At 46.8% G+C, this 15,254-nt stretch overlaps 2 protein-coding genes across 2 annotated transcripts in view; both read right to left on the bottom strand.

Annotated features, from left to right (window-relative positions):
* LOC135075364 (structural maintenance of chromosomes protein 1A) overlaps positions 1-2,191 on the bottom strand; it is a 39,437-nt gene extending 37,246 nt beyond the window's left edge. The window contains exons 1-2 of the mRNA XM_063969811.1: positions 1,964-2,191; positions 1,565-1,685 (exon numbers count right to left, since the gene is read on the bottom strand). Of these exons, the coding sequence (XP_063825881.1) occupies positions 1,565-1,685; positions 1,964-2,081 (239 nt within the window). The 5' untranslated portion in view covers positions 2,082-2,191. The remainder of the gene's footprint in view (positions 1-1,564; positions 1,686-1,963) is intronic.
* Positions 2,192-6,443: 4,252 nt separating this feature from the next.
* On the bottom strand, positions 6,444-15,024 carry LOC135075478 (early endosome antigen 1-like). Its single transcript, XM_063969916.1, has 8 exons — positions 14,910-15,024; positions 13,825-14,057; positions 11,397-11,490; positions 10,064-11,091; positions 9,397-9,499; positions 9,197-9,313; positions 7,736-7,846; positions 6,444-6,611 (listed from the first exon to the last, which is right to left on the bottom strand). The coding sequence occupies exons 1-8, from the start codon at positions 15,003-15,005 to the stop codon at positions 6,444-6,446; spliced, it is 1,950 nt and encodes a 649-aa protein (XP_063825986.1). The 5' UTR covers positions 15,006-15,024.
* Between the last annotated feature and the right edge of the window lie 230 nt (positions 15,025-15,254).

The following is a 15,254-nucleotide window of genomic DNA, read 5'->3' as shown; positions in this document are numbered from 1 at the left end:
ATATTATCTTGGTCTTCAAATCCATCGAAAATTGGATGGCTCCATCTTCATCAACCAAGAGGCATACGCGAAAAAGGTATTAGACCGCTTTCAAATGAGTGACTGCAATCCCGTTTCTACACCAATTGAGAGAGAGACTCTTCAAGAAGGGAAAGAAGAAACGGAAAATTCCAGTTTCCCCTATAGAGAAGCTGTCGGCGCTTTGGCATACTTAATGGTTGGTACTCGGCCTGACATTGCTTATGCTATCGGAGTTGTCTCGAGAAAGTTGGAAAAACCTGCGAAGACAGATAGGCTTAAGGTAAAACGTATCTTGCGCTACATCAAAGGTACCATTTCGCATGGGATCTCCTATAAAGCTGGTCTCAAACCTGGAATCCTAGAAGGATTTAGCGACGCCGACCACGGAGGTGATACAGAAACTGGACGTTCCACGACGGGAGTAATCTGTCGCTATTCCGGAGGCACAGTTTCATGGATCAGTCAGCGACAAACATCGGTTGCTATCTCCACTACAGAAGCCGAAATTGTAGCAGCCAGTGAAGCCGGCAGAGAAATAGTGTGGCTTACTCGAATATACCAGGCATTAACTACAATTGCGGACGTACCGGTTCTGCATGTGGACAATGAAGCTGCTGTTCGTCTTGCCCACAACCCAGAATTTCATAAGAGAACGAAGCATATTCGGCTCAGACATTTTTACGTCAGAGAATTGGTAACTGAGGGTATATGCAACGTTGTAAGGATCGGAACAAAGGATCAAATCGCAGATATTCTCACCAAAGCACTACCTCGTCCGTCATATGCAGTTCTACGCCAGGCGCTAGGATTGTGTACTATGTAAATGTTTAGGGAAATTGTTGGAGTTGATAGACTTAGAAACTCCTTACAAAAGTAAACATAGACATAGATAGTGACAATCTTGTGAAGGAAAAAACTTCTGTCAGTTGAAAAAGTGTCAAGTATAAACAAGAATAGAAAGAAACTGTGATTCCGTTTAAAATCTAAAACATCCGCGAAATTAACTATAATTTATAAGTGTTAGTATATTATTCGTAACTGCATGCGCTCTGCGTTTTAAAGATCAGAGGACTGTGCTGGTAAGATCCCTGAATCACATCAATTTTAATCCAGTGTTCATGCTAGGTGTAACTTTTTATTAATAAGGGGGTAAGAGTTTATTTTGAGACATTCGTGACATAAACATAGCACAATGCAACAATTGAAATGACAAAGTTCTACAGCAACTTGTAAATATTGTCTTTACTAAGTTACTAGCTTTCCGCCCGCGGCTTCGCCCGCGTGGAATTTTGTCTGTCACAGAAAAACTTTATCGCGCGCGTCCCTGTTTCAAAAACCGGGATAAAAACTATCCTATGTTCTTTCCCGGGACTCAAACTATCTCTATGCCAAATTTCATCAAAATCGGTTGCGAGGTTTAAGCGGGAAAGCGTAACAGACAGACAGACAGACAGACAGACAGACAGACAGAGTTACTTTCGCATTTATAATATTAGTTGGGATTATTGTAATAGGTCTGCTTTATCTCCAAGCTTTACATTACCAGCGTGACACTGGCTTGTTGATGGAGGCGCCGTGGATCAGGTCACTGAGGCGCTTCACACGGAGCAAGGAAGTCTTCTCACCCATCACAAAACTCACAGCATCCATAAAATTTGATTTTCCTGTCAAAGTTTTATATTACTTAAACACTCACCCAGGAATAATATTTCCCTATACATATGGTCAATTATTCATTAGTATTTTAGTTGCTTTAAAGGTAACTATATCAGAATATACAACAAAGTAACAGCAACAGGTACACATAGGTTCATTTTTGACCCATTTCCAAAAATGATATTTAGCAGAGTTACATACACTAGCTTGATTAGATTGTCAATTTATACATTAAAGACTTAGTACTGATTTGAATTAAGTAGTTTTAAGTCAGCCAAGCTCTCACCTGAGCCATTGGGACCTACAACAGCAGTGAAGGACTTCAGAGGTCCTATCCGGTGATGGCCCCGGTAGGACTTGAAATTCTCCATGTCTATATACTTCAAAAACGCCGGCATTTTCATATTTTATTCACTGTTTCATCAAAAATTTAATGAATTAAGCTCCTTCAACGTAAATATTAAAGCGCCAAACAGCGCATCACAACATCAACGCGAAAGAAGTATTTTGACATATTTGACATTGACAGACAACAGACAGAGCCATAAACAAAGTTTTTGTTTTTTCGTATAGTGATGTAAACCGGAAATTCTATTCGCTCTAGTCGAGTAATTTAGTCGAGTGAAGAGTATTTTATTTCACCATTAATTTTTAAGAGATTCCTATGAAATATTAAGTAACACCTAACAGGACTAACCAACACCTAAGGGGCACCTTAGGCCATAAGGGATCATCATTTTTTTCAGGGTCCCGATTTCCGGCCCCCTAAGTGTTAGGTGACAGTTTTATTGTCGGCGAAATGGAAACTGAAATAAATGATTTGTTTGAAACTTTTGATGTAAATGCGACAGTGGAAACACTTTCTCACTCAAGTTTAAAGTTCAGTATATAAAAAATTCATCCCCACTTTACATTAGGAGGGGAGCTACCCTAAAAAAGTTTATTTTTCATAATTTTATTCTACCACTGTCGGCGTGATTACGCCCGTATTCACAAACATTACTATGAGGTCTGACAGTGCTCGTGGACGCACAGGGTGACATACGAACCAATCACTGAGCTCTATTCAACGCTGTGCGTTCGTTTTGCTGCTTCACTTAAGCAAGCATCGTTTGTGAATACATACCTCCACAAAATTACAGCTCTCTAGTGCCAACAGTCTCTAAGCAAAACCTCGGATGGACAGACAGACAGACGGACGGACATGACGAAACTATAAGGGCTCCTTGTCAGGACTACGGAATCCTAAAAAGTGGAGGGGATAAAAATAACAATAGCAAGTTTTTGTAACCATAGCTCTTGTATTTACAATAAAATATACTTATTTTACAACTTACAATCGTTCGAGACATGGCGCGTAACTATACTCGTTCACTTATTTAGCAATAGGGATATGGACACCACTGTTATGTTACCTTATAAACACATCGTATAGAATTACTTTTTATCATCAAATATCACCACTTATTTAACTTAACAAAATTGAAACATATATCCACATCCCTATTGATACGGATCGAAGTTTACCTATTATTATTTCATTCATTGCCATTATTTCAAAAATATGAAAACCAGTACGCCACACGAACCAATATTATCGATGTTTAAGACATATAACAGGGTACTGTTCTTCACTGTAAACTATTTTTTGATATCTAGATCTATTAATATACTACATTTGACCCGGAATCTGTATCATTTATAAGAGTAGTACTATCAAATACCGACACTAAAAGTAATAACAAACTTCTCTTCACACAAGCAAAAATATGAGAAAATCCGCAGGTGATATAAACTTTAAAAGTAAAATATTATGTAGCTTAAATAAATAATAACTAAATAACGTTAAAAAAGTATTACACTTTGCTACTACGTAACAATAAACCCAACAATGTGGCCAGATAATATTTCATCTTATGTAGAAACACCTGTGGGTAGTAGAAAAAAAAACATACACGTTTTGTACCTCTACATATAAATTGATAAATAAAATATTGATATATAGCCTCTAAAGCCTGGTCCGTGAGCACGTAGAATTTTGTCCAATGACCCCAAGCTACCCATCCTTATCGCTCGCGCGTAATTATGTTGCTGTTGCGCTCGCACTCTCACTGTGGGCGCGCGTCGCACAGTCGCGACAGCAATATAATGAAGAATGTTCACTAATTTTGTTTTTTAGCTTTCTGTATTATCTGTTAAAAATAAAAAATACACGTGAAAGAATTATTTCGATACGTCAATTAGTTTCCAAGATATTGAATTTTAAAAGTGCGGGCGGCGGCCGGCCCGCCATTTTATGCGCGTGACGTCATATTACAGTGACTGGCTCATATTTGTATGGGTGGAATCTTGCAAGCTGAATTAAGACCCACTTCCAGGCAACCGATTAAGCTGAAATTTCGCAAACACATGTGATTTGGATGACCATGCAATATTATGATGACATGGAGCTGATTTGATGATGGAGCTGGAAGGTGGCCATAGGAACTCTATAATAAAACGACTTAAATCCATCGAGTTTGGGTTCGTTCGTTTTGTATTGACGAGTACTTTAATTCTATATAGTAATCAGGGTCTAATGATGAAGCTGGAAGGTAATTCGCAATAAAACGACACAATCGCATCAAGTTTGGGTTTGGTTCAATTTTAATTTCTGTGATGGGTCTGGGTGTTAATATGTATAATAAGTTTGTATTTACAAAAAAAATGTATTTAAGTGTTTATATCCGTTTTCTAGTGAGCGGATACTGTGAATGTACGTCACGCGGGGTCACGTGACCGTCGGCGGCACTCAATATTTAAGCGTACTTTGAATGCCTATAAAATCATAACTACTGGGTATTTTTGAATGAAATAAAAACTAATGTATTTGTAAATGTAAAAGCCTAACTGTAACATAGGTTTCAAGTGATTTTGCATACCTAGTAACATTCTCAATTACGCGCGAGCGATAAGGATGGGTCATTGGACAAAATTCTACGTGCTCACGGACCAGGCTTTACAACACGCAAAGGCACAAGTGCCACTCATTCAGGCCTCTCCTATCTATAAATATGGCATATAAGCCCAATCAATTATTTTCCAATCTCTACAATCCACCATGCGTATATCTCTCTACTCAAATAACAATATGTGAGAAGCAACCTTTGTTGACATTTTAAATTGACTGAACTTCGTACTAGCTAATGCACAGCATAGATATTAATCTTATTTTATACATATTATATGAGTGTCATAATTTACTTGACTTAAATTGCTAGAGTTGATTTTTCTCAAAAATTCATTAACATAATATAATTTTTTACCAAAGGTCCGAATTTAATTACTTGTTTTAATGAACAAAAAAATCAATTCAATTTAATAAATAGTAATTTGTACAATGTTTTAATTATTGGCCCATGCAATGATCATAGTTTTATCTCATTTTAACAGGAATTTTTTTTTAGTTCAGTGTTATAATAAATAAATTATAAGACATCAAAACCACATCAAATTAAAATTGATATAACTCATCAATTCCACATCGTAAGTCTAAAGTGTTTCTACTTTCAGGTAGACTATATTTAGAGCCTATATTATAGATATATAAAATTTTCTAGCTATCTAAGCTATAATAATGAACAAAAACTTATCACATCTGCGATTGCTAGCGAGCCTTGAGCAGCGTCATACGTCGGGCTCCCAGCGCGATCAGACCGGCGACCGCGTGAGTCCATCAGTCATTTGTGGGGTAGGTGAAGTGTCAACGACGGACTGTGCACGTAATATAATGGCTCAAGAATGACGTGGATCCGGATTTTGGTACTAAAGCATTAAAAACTGGTACGTATATACCCGATTATTATAATCAGCAACCCATGCAGCTGTCGCGTCGCTTAGTTTAGCGAGTGACCTAACAGTGCATGTCAAGTCTTTCTCGACTTGCGCAGTTGGGTATACACTCGAATGCAGAGCAAGGCATTCAGGATTCAGATGGAATGCTCGGCACACTGACGGCTATCGCGAGCTATGCTGTCATAGTTGCAGTACTACAGAACAATAGGCTGTATTGAGCTTCAAATTCGACTCGCAGTAAGTTAATCCCGCTGCAATGATAGTAGGGCTCTAGGTGGCCGAGTGCCATGGCGGTCCTGGGGCGGGGCAGACGATATTACACGCACGACAGGCGTCTGTAGTGCACTAGGCGGGCAATTGCGGCGATTCGGTGCTGTATTACGGCGCGGTTTGCGTCTTTAGAACAGGGCAGACGCTCGCACGCTTGCTGCAGGGCTGTAGCTTGCTTGGGCGCCTGGTGGGCGGCGGCAGGGCGGGCGGCACGCTAGGCGGGCGAGTGCGGCGACTCAGTGTTTCATTAAGGCGCGGTGTGCATCTCTGGGGCGGGGCAGACGCTCGCACGCTTGCTGCAGGGCTATAGCTTGCTTGGGCGCGCCTGGTGGGCGGCTGTAGCTTGCTTGGGCGCCTGGTGGGCGGCTGGTGGGCGGCTGTAGCTTGCTTGGGCGCCTGGTGGGCGGCTGTAGCTTGCTAGGGCGGCACGCTAGGCGGGCGAGTGCGGCGGCTCGGTGCTGAAGTAGGGCGCGGTGTGCGTTTTTGCGGCGGGGTAGACGCTCGCACGTGTGTGGGCGTCGCGCTAGGCGGGCGATTGCGGCGACTCGGTGCTGCATTACGGCGCGGTAAGGTCCTGTCAATCGCCAGTGGTGCCAACTGTTAGGTATAAAAACGATAGCCCTCATTGCGGCGACTCGGTATAGTTTGCTAGGCGGGCGGCGTTAGGCGGGCGAGTGCGGCGGCTCAGTGCTGAAGTAGGGCGCGGTGTGTGGCTGCAGCAGCGTGCGGCACACGCTGCAGACGCGCGCGGGCGTGCGGCGCGGGCCGGCGGGCACCTGGTGGGACGCGCACGCCGCGCAGAAGATGCGTCCGCAGTGCCGGCAGTGCACCTGCAAGGGAATACCCGTTACGTTATCACATTTTGGAACAAATGCCGAAGTAAAAGATGCCACATAGACGCTGACGTTGCGTTGCGACGCCGCGTGTATGGCACACAGTTTAGTTTTACAGGTGAAAAAAACTACGGAGCGACACCGTTGCGACGCACCGCAACGTTGACGCCCATGTGGCATCTTTGAGCGCTTTCACATTAGGGCGTTAGAAGCGCGACAGTAGCGCATGTAAAGCCTGGTCCGTGAGCACGTAGAATCCCGTCCAATGACCCCAAGCTACCCATCCTTATCGCTCGCGCGTAATTATGTTGCTGTCGCGACTGTGCGACGCGCGCCCGCAGTGAGTGTGCGAGCGCGACAGCAACATAATTACGTACGAGCGACAAAGATGGGCAGCTTGGGGTCATTGGACGGGATTCTACGTGCTCACGGACCAGGCTTAAGTAATATAGAGGCATGCATCCGCTGTCACATAGTATGAAATTTTCGACAGCGCGTCTGTTACGTTTGTCGCGCTCCTAAATCGCCTAAATGTGAAAGCGTTCTTTAAGAGAAACAGTTGGGGCTATGGAGAACGCGATTGAGATCACTTTGATATGGGTCAATAAAGAACTTAATCCTTATCATAGTTGACCGTAAGAGGTGCGTCACAACTGACCTTTACGTTCAAGTTAGAGTTACCAACCAGGGATTTTCAAAGATAGAGACGAGAGATGGGAAATTTTATCAACATAATATATTGCGTATAACCGCCTCTGTGGTCTAGTGGTTAGACCACCTGCTTCAGACGCAGAGGTCCCGGGTTCGATTCCCAGTGGGGGCAGATTTTTCTGTTCGGTTCGGTTGGTGGTAGGGCTTGTTCTAAGTCCGCCTGGCTAGCTACCACCATCTTACCTAAGATGTCTGTCGCCATAACAACAATGTTAATAGCATAATTGTGTTCCGACAGTTAGAGGTAAGATAGCCAGTTCCTCCGTGGTTGAGGATTCCGGGTGAAGCTCGCGTCCACCTTCGGCCTGATCGTCACTTACCATCAGGTGAGATACAGGCCAAGAGCTTAATCGTTATGGATAAAAAAAAATAAAAAAAAAAAATTATCATGTCAGCACTCGTGTGCGTACCTTCTTCTTGTTGTTGGGCAGCGGCGCGCGGCAGGCGGGGCACTCGCTGACGTCATCGTCGTGCTGCCAGCGCACCTCCGTGTCCGCCTCGCGGATGCGCTGTAGCTGCACCTGGACACAACGAGAAGTTTATAAAATTTTCCTCGGTTTGCTTTTACTCGGTTGACCCTGTCACATAGACATCAATGTATCAAGATTGGTAATCGGTTGCGGCCTGCTTCCAGCCTATTCCTTGCGACCTTTATAGCTCGCCTGCAGCATGCTAGCTCGCCCGCACCATGCTAGCTCGCCTGCAGCATGCTAGCTCGCCTGCAGCATGCTAGCTCGCCTGCAGCATGCTAGCTCACCTGCAGAATGCTAGCTCGCCTGCAGCATGCTAGCTCGCCTGCAGCATGCTAGCTCGCCTGCAGCATGCTAGCTCGCCTGCAGCATGCTAGCTCGCCTGCAGCATGCTAGCTCACCTGCAGAATGCTAGCTCGCCTGCAGCATGCTAGCTCGCCTGCAGCATGCTAGCTCGCCTGCAGCATGCTAGCTCACCCGCACCATGCTAGCTCGCCTGCAGCATGCTAGCTCGCCTGCAGCATGCTAGCTCGCCTGAAGCATGCTAGCTCGCCTGCAGCATGCTAGCTCGCCTGCAGCATGCTAGCTCGCCTGCAGCATGCTAGCTCGCCTGCAGCATGCTAGCTCGCCTGCAGCATGCTAGCTCGCCTGCAGCATGCTAGCTCGCCTGCAGCATGCTAGCTCGCCTGCAGCATGCTAGCTCACCTGCAGCGACTGCGAGAGGCGCACGAAGTCCTGCTGCACCTTTTCGCTGTTGTCGAGCTCCTGCTGCAGCATGCTAGCTCGCCTGCAGCATGCTAGCTCGCCTGCAGCATGCTAGCTCGCCTGCAGCATGCTAGCTCGCCTGCAGCATGCTAGCTCGCCTGCAGCATGCTAGCTCGCCTGCAGCATGCTAGCTCGCCTGCAGCATGCTAGCTCGCCTGCAGCATGCTAGCTCGCCTGCAGCATGCTAGCTCGCCTGCAGCATGCTAGCTCGCCTGCAGCATGCTAGCTCGCCTGCAGCATGCTAGCTCGCCTGCAGCATGCTAGCTCACCTGCAGCGACTGCGAGAGGCGCACGAAGTCCTGCTGCACCTTTTCGCTGTTGTCGAGCTCCTGCTGCAGCATGCTAGCTCGCCTGCAGCATGCTAGCTCGCCTGCAGCATGCTAGCTCGCCTGCAGCATGCTAGCTCGCCTGCAGCATGCTAGCTCGCCTGCAGCATGCTAGCTCGCCTGCAGCATGCTAGCTCGCCTGCAGCATGCTAGCTCGCCTGCAGCATGCTAGCTCGCCTGCAGCATGCTAGCTCGCCTGCAGCATGCTAGCTCGCCTGCAGCATGCTAGCTCGCCTGCAGCATGCTAGCTCGCCTGCAGCATGCTAGCTCGCCTGCAGCATGCTAGCTCGCCTGCAGCATGCTAGCTCACCTGCAGCGACTGCGAGAGGCGCACGAAGTCCTGCTGCACCTTCTCGCTGTTGTCGAGCTCCTGCTGCAGCGCGCCCACGCGCCCGCGAAGCTCAGCCGCCTCCGCCGCCAGCCGCCGCTGTGGGAGGAAAAGACGACTTTACAAATGCACAATGTTCCTAGCTTTTGTGAGATTGAATCATAACAAGTATGTCAAGGCACCTTGTCATCGAGCAGCTGTTCCGTGAGATCGTTGGCGGCCCGCAGTTTGTCCCCGAGCTCCGACAGCTGACCTCGCTCCGTCTGCAGCTGCTCCAGTTCCTTCCTGTCGAAAACACAAACTCGTAATCAAAACACTAGACGTGATCCGTCAAAGGGATTTGATTCGTCAGACATTTCAGGGATACCTGTAAATGAACGATAATTAACTTTAAAAAAATATATATAACCGACTTCAAATGCGTGAACACAAAAAAAAACTAAAAATTAAAAAAATTTGATAATACCTATTCAACAAAAAAATAATCGTTCAAATTGGTTCATAATCGGCGGAGATATTGCATTTAAAAAAGTTCATTCCCAATTTTCCACCCTTGGGGGTGAAATATTTTCTTCAAATTCGCATGAAACCACCCTTTTGATAATACCTATTCAACAAAAAAATTATCGTTCAAATTGGTTTATAATCGGCGGAGATATTGCGTATAAAAAAGTTCATCCCCAATTTTCCACCCTTGGGGGTTGTTTTTTTTATTATTAAATTTAAATGGGACCACCCTTGAGGTATTACCTATACGCCGAAAAAAGATTTGTTCAAATCGGTTCATAATTGACGGTGTTATCGCGTAACAAACATAGAAAAAAAAAACATACGGGTCGAATTGAGAACCTCCTCCTTTTTTTGAAGTCGGTTGAAAATAACAAAAAACATAGCAAGATTCGCTCGGAATCCTGCCGGGTGATCGGTGCGTGGGTCCTACGAGTGCGGACTCCCCACGGGAGCCAGGCTAGGATGTCCCACCTGGCGTCGCTGTGCTCGGCGCGCGCGGCGGCCAGCGCGGCGTCGTGCTGGTGCAGCAGGCGCGTGTGCTCCAGCAGCTCGTGCTCGGCTCCTGTGGCTCCTGTGACTGTGTGCTCCCACCTGGCGTCGCTGTGCTCGGCGCGCGCGGCGGCCAGCGCGGCGTCGTGCTGGTGCAGCAGGCGCGTGTGCTCCAGCAGCTCGTGCTCGGCTCCTGTGGCTCCTGTGACTGTGTGCTCCCACCTGGCGTCGCTGTGCTCGGCGCGCGCGGCGGCCAGCGCGGCGTCGTGCTGGTGCAGCAGGCGCGTGTGCTCCAGCAGCTCGTGCTCGGCTCCTGTGGCTCCTGTGACTGTGTGCTCCCACCTGGCGTCGCTGTGCTCGGCGCGCGCGGCGGCCAGCGCGGCGTCGTGCTGGTGCAGCAGGCGCGTGTGCTCCAGCAGCTCGTGCTCGGCTCCTGTGGCTCCTGTGACTGTGTGCTCCCACCTGGCGTCGCTGTGCTCGGCGCGCGCGGCGGCCAGCGCGGCGTCGTGCTGGTGCAGCAGGCGCGTGTGCTCCAGCAGCTCGTGCTCGGCTCCTGTGGCTCCTGTGACTGTGTGCTCCCACCTGGCGTCGCTGTGCTCGGCGCGCGCGGCGGCCAGCGCGGCGTCGTGCTGGTGCAGCAGGCGCGTGTGCTCCAGCAGCTCGTGCTCGGCTCCTGTGGCTCCTGTGACTGTGTGCTCCCACCTGGCGTCGCTGTGCTCGGCGCGCGCGGCGGCCAGCGCGGCGTCGTGCTGGTGCAGCAGGCGCGTGTGCTCTAACAACTGCGCGCGCAGCTCGTGCTCGGCGCGCGCGGCCTCCTCGCGCCCGACCGCGCAAACAATCATCTGCTCGCGCAAGCGCAGTGCCAGCTCTTGTAGTTCCTATAAGAATTTTTTTACACACTGGACAGGCTGTCTCCATACAAATGACAACTAATTTTGTATGACAATTTGAAACGCACTACGATTATCCCGAGAACTAATTTTGACGTACATTGCAAGGAGTAAGCGAGTTAAAACATCACTAACTTTAGTTCCATGGACAATCGTATCTGCCTACAGTATGGCCTACTGCGCCAAAATTACGAAACTCAAATAGACACAGATATATTATGACAGCAACCACTCCAGTGTGTCATACAGGTCAATGAATGATAGGGACAGTAAAGCGACATAAATGTGTTTACCTCGACGTTATCCGGGAGATCTATAAATTCGTTCTGTAATTCCGCCGCTTTCTTCGTGTACTGGCCGATGAGGTACGCGTTGTCCCTTTCTAAACTGAAACAATGATGTCATATCAGTTTTGATCGCTCATTAAAACACATGGCCGTTGTCGCTTTTCCCCTGGCTTCCTTGAGAACGGTCTAAAAGTGCCTATAGCCTGAAAGAAACAACTATGGCACTGTCACTAAGGCCCTTTTCACACGTCCCGGTTGCCGGCTAACCGGCGCCGGGTACCCGGTCGTGAAGTGTATGGGCATGCCGGATTAATTACGCCGGAACATGTGAAAGCTTAAGCTACGTACCATGCCCATACACTTCACCACCGGGTACCCGGCGCCGGTTAGCCGGCAACCGGGACATATGAAAAGGGCCTAAGCCTCATCTATCCAGCTGGTTTCTTCTGACTCGGAAGAGAGAGCTGGGCCCCGATTGCGCTAATTTGTAATGTCTCCAATTCATTCACATTTTATCTCCAGTAGCGCGTGACTAGCGCTCCATTTTCATTCCAGCTGAAGTGCAATTCGTTATCACGGTAAAGTTCACGCACTAAAAAAGACGAAACAATAGATTTATGCACTTTCCATTAAAAGTCCGAACATCTTATTTTAGCAAAAGTATGTGAAGCGTTCGACATGCGTTTGAAAAAAAATAGCTTTCTGTCAGCTTTTACGTAAAGGCGCAGTTGCGCTCCGTTTACATTTTAGCATCGTTTGAACTAACTGTCAAAACGATACCGCGATACTGATTTGTCAAAAATCTGATTTTCGTTCGTCGTCTAATCGCATTGCAGTTGAAAATTGTTTAACGCAATCGGGGCCCTGATCTCAAGTCGAGCTTCTCTAGCTTAAAAGGCAGCTTAATATCTAAATCAGTGCCTTCTGAGTTGGATGCTGTAAAAAGTTTATTTATTTGGTTTCGTCCGCCGTAGCTTAAGCTACGTACCATGCCCATACACTTCACCACCGGGTACCCGGCGCCGGTTAGCCGGCAACCGGGACATATGAAAAGGGCCTAAGCCTCATCTATCCAGCTGGTTTCTTCTGACTCGGAAGAGAGAGCTGGGCCCCGATTGCGCTAATTTGTAATGTCTCCAATTCATTCACATTTTATCTCCAGTAGCGCGTGACTAGCGCTCCATTTTCATTCCAGCTGAAGTGCAATTCGTTATCACGGTAAAGTTCACGCACTAAAAAAGACGAAACAATAGATTTATGCACTTTCCATTAAAAGTCCGAACATCTTATTTTAGCAAAAGTATGTGAAGCGTTCGACATGCGTTTGAAAAAAAATAGCTTTCTGTCAGCTTTTACGTAAAGGCGCAGTTGCGCTCCGTTTACATTTTAGCATCGTTTGAACTAACTGTCAAAACGATACCGCGATACTGATTTGTCAAAAATCTGATTTTCGTTCGTCGTCTAATCGCATTGCAGTTGAAAATTGTTTAACGCAATCGGGGCCCTGATCTCAAGTCGAGCTTCTCTAGCTTAAAAGGCAGCTTAATATCTAAATCAGTGCCTTCTGAGTTGGATGCTGTAAAAAGTTTATTTATTTGGTTTCGTCCGCCGTAGGATAAATTCATTTGGGCAGATGATGGTGGTACTCCACTATCTACAATAGGGATGTTTCCTGGGTAAAGAGTTTTAATTAGTCCGTCAGTTAACTTGTATTTTTCACTTTTTCAAACTAATGAAAATTTAAAGAGATAAAGCGCGCCTAAGTTCAAAAGAAAAGGCTGGTGACGTCAATGAGTGTTTTAAAGTGCAGCACTTTGTGAGGTCGCGCGGAACTTCAACGCACCTTAACTTTGTAATTATTTGTTTGATTGACAATGAAAAATATACGTGTACAAGTGTTTACAAGAACAAAGTTCGTAAAACTACCAATAGATGGCGCTGTGCTTACTTAGCTCTCGCAAGTGAAGTATTCGGAGGGTCCTTTATACAGGGTGTTAGGTAAATGGGTATATGAGCCGACACTAGCCCATGTTAACATGGTCATATAAATGGTATGGTGAAGTCAGAAATTTGATATCATTTTATTTTTTTAAATTTTCATACAAAATAAATTTTATAAAATCCGATTTGTATGAAAATTAAAATAATTAAAATGAAGATATCAATTTTCTGACTTCACCATACCATTTATATGACCATGTTAACATGGGCTAGTGTCGGCTCATATACCCATTTACCTAACACCCTGTATAGTAAAATCTGTTTGTATGAAATAAACTATCTTTGGAACAATATACCGTTGTTTGCGAAGTTGGCTTTTATTTAGCCTAGCATTCCCTCGACTGGACCTGGGGTGTGTACAATACGTGTCCAATTTTTCTTTTATATTGAAATTGACGGACTAATAAACTTTTTTTAGGCAATTACGCCTCACCTGTCCAGCTTCTTCTGCAGCGTCTCGCGGTGTACCGTGAGCGTGGTGACGGCGTGTAGCGCGCGGCTTTCGGCGTCGCGAGCGCTGGCAGCGCGCTCCAGCAGCGTGGCCTGCGCCTCGCCCACAGCGGCCTGCAGCGCTTGCAGCGTGGACGCGGCCGCGGCGCGCTCGGCGTGCCACGCTCGTACTGTTTCATCGTGTAGCGAGCGCACGCCTTCTAGCTCCTCGGTTGCCTGGCGATTGAAGCGAGCGATTTTTAACGCAGCTGGATTCTCTTGAACTGTAGTCGGGAGCGACTGTACTGTTACTGGAGCAATACCGATAGTAATTGAGTTTCCTGTGCTGTTTCTGCAGTAGAAGCGGTGGTAGGGAACGCCAAAGAAAATATGTTGGGATATTCAACTGAAAAAGCCTGGATGCGGGCAGCGCAGGACCGTTCATTATGGAAAACCTTGGGGGAGGCCTTTGTCCAGCAGTGGACGTCATTTGGCTGAAACGAACGAACGAACAAATCAACTTTTTGTACGTCGCATGAGCCTTTTCACACTAACGATTCGCCCGACAAATTCGAAATTACATGATGCACAGAAGTTATACTATAATACTTAATTAGAGGAAAAGGATGTTTTGTGAACAGTAAACTTTTTCCGACACTTCTTCTGAGCACCAGTCGATATGTTGTCCTGTAACGGTGGTAAAGCAAGCTACATCGGGATATGTAATGCTTTGAAAATGCCCTAACGATAGAAAATTTTTATTGTGTCATAAATGTGGAGGAGATGGTTAAACTTTTTTTTAATACTTATTAAGATTATTTATTAGCAATTTGTATTATATGCACAAATTACTAATAGTCCCGTTAGTCCCTCGTGTTAAGCTAAATAAGCTTGTGTTACGAGTGGGCTCACCACAATAGTCGAGCGGTGGTGGAATTTGAACCCGCGTTCCTCGGATCTCAAGTCGGCCACTCCGACCCCTTCACCGTTCGGATATCCTGGCAAACTATAAGTAGCATCATGTGAGGAGATGTAATTTAGCCATAAGCTGCTACAGTATCTAGCAGAAACACTAAGCTGTATGCTCACCAGCTTGAGCGCGGTGTCTCGCTTGTGGGCGCGGTCGCGCGCGGCGTCGGCGGCGGCCTGCTCGGCCACCAGCTGCTTCTCGTAGTTGGCGCACATGTCGCAGCGCCGCGCTGCGCCTGCAAGATAGGGATAAAAACTACAGGGTGTTTGGCGGTAGGTTAAAAAAACTTAGGGCTCCTGCACACGACGCCGTCGCCGCGCCCCTACACTGTTAATACGCGCCGAGTAAAACCGCCGCCGCGCCGCCACCGCGCCGTCAAAGCATAATTTCGCCAGCGGCACGGCAGCGGTCTTCACGCGGCGCGTATAAACAGTGCAAGGGCGCGGCGGCGGCGTCGTGTGCAG

Source organism: Ostrinia nubilalis, chromosome 10 (genome assembly GCF_963855985.1).
Source record: "Ostrinia nubilalis chromosome 10, ilOstNubi1.1, whole genome shotgun sequence".
Lineage (NCBI taxonomy): Eukaryota > Metazoa > Arthropoda > Insecta > Lepidoptera > Crambidae > Ostrinia > Ostrinia nubilalis.
This window is presented reverse-complemented; position numbering and strand designations above follow the sequence as displayed.

Bases quoted from the DNA above. Each gene is read 5' to 3' on its own strand.
- LOC135075478 (XM_063969916.1), bottom strand. From the start codon at position 15,005: ATGTGCGCCAACTACGAGAAGCAGCTGGTGGCCGAGCAGGCCGCCGCC. The intron at 14,058-14,909 runs GTGAGCATACAG...TTCAATCGCCAG, and splicing joins GAGACACCGCGCTCAAGCTG to GCAACCGAGGAGCTAGAAGG. The intron at 9,314-9,396 runs GTGCCTTGACAT...TTCCTCCCACAG, and splicing joins AACAGCTGCTCGATGACAAG to CGGCGGCTGGCGGCGGAGGC.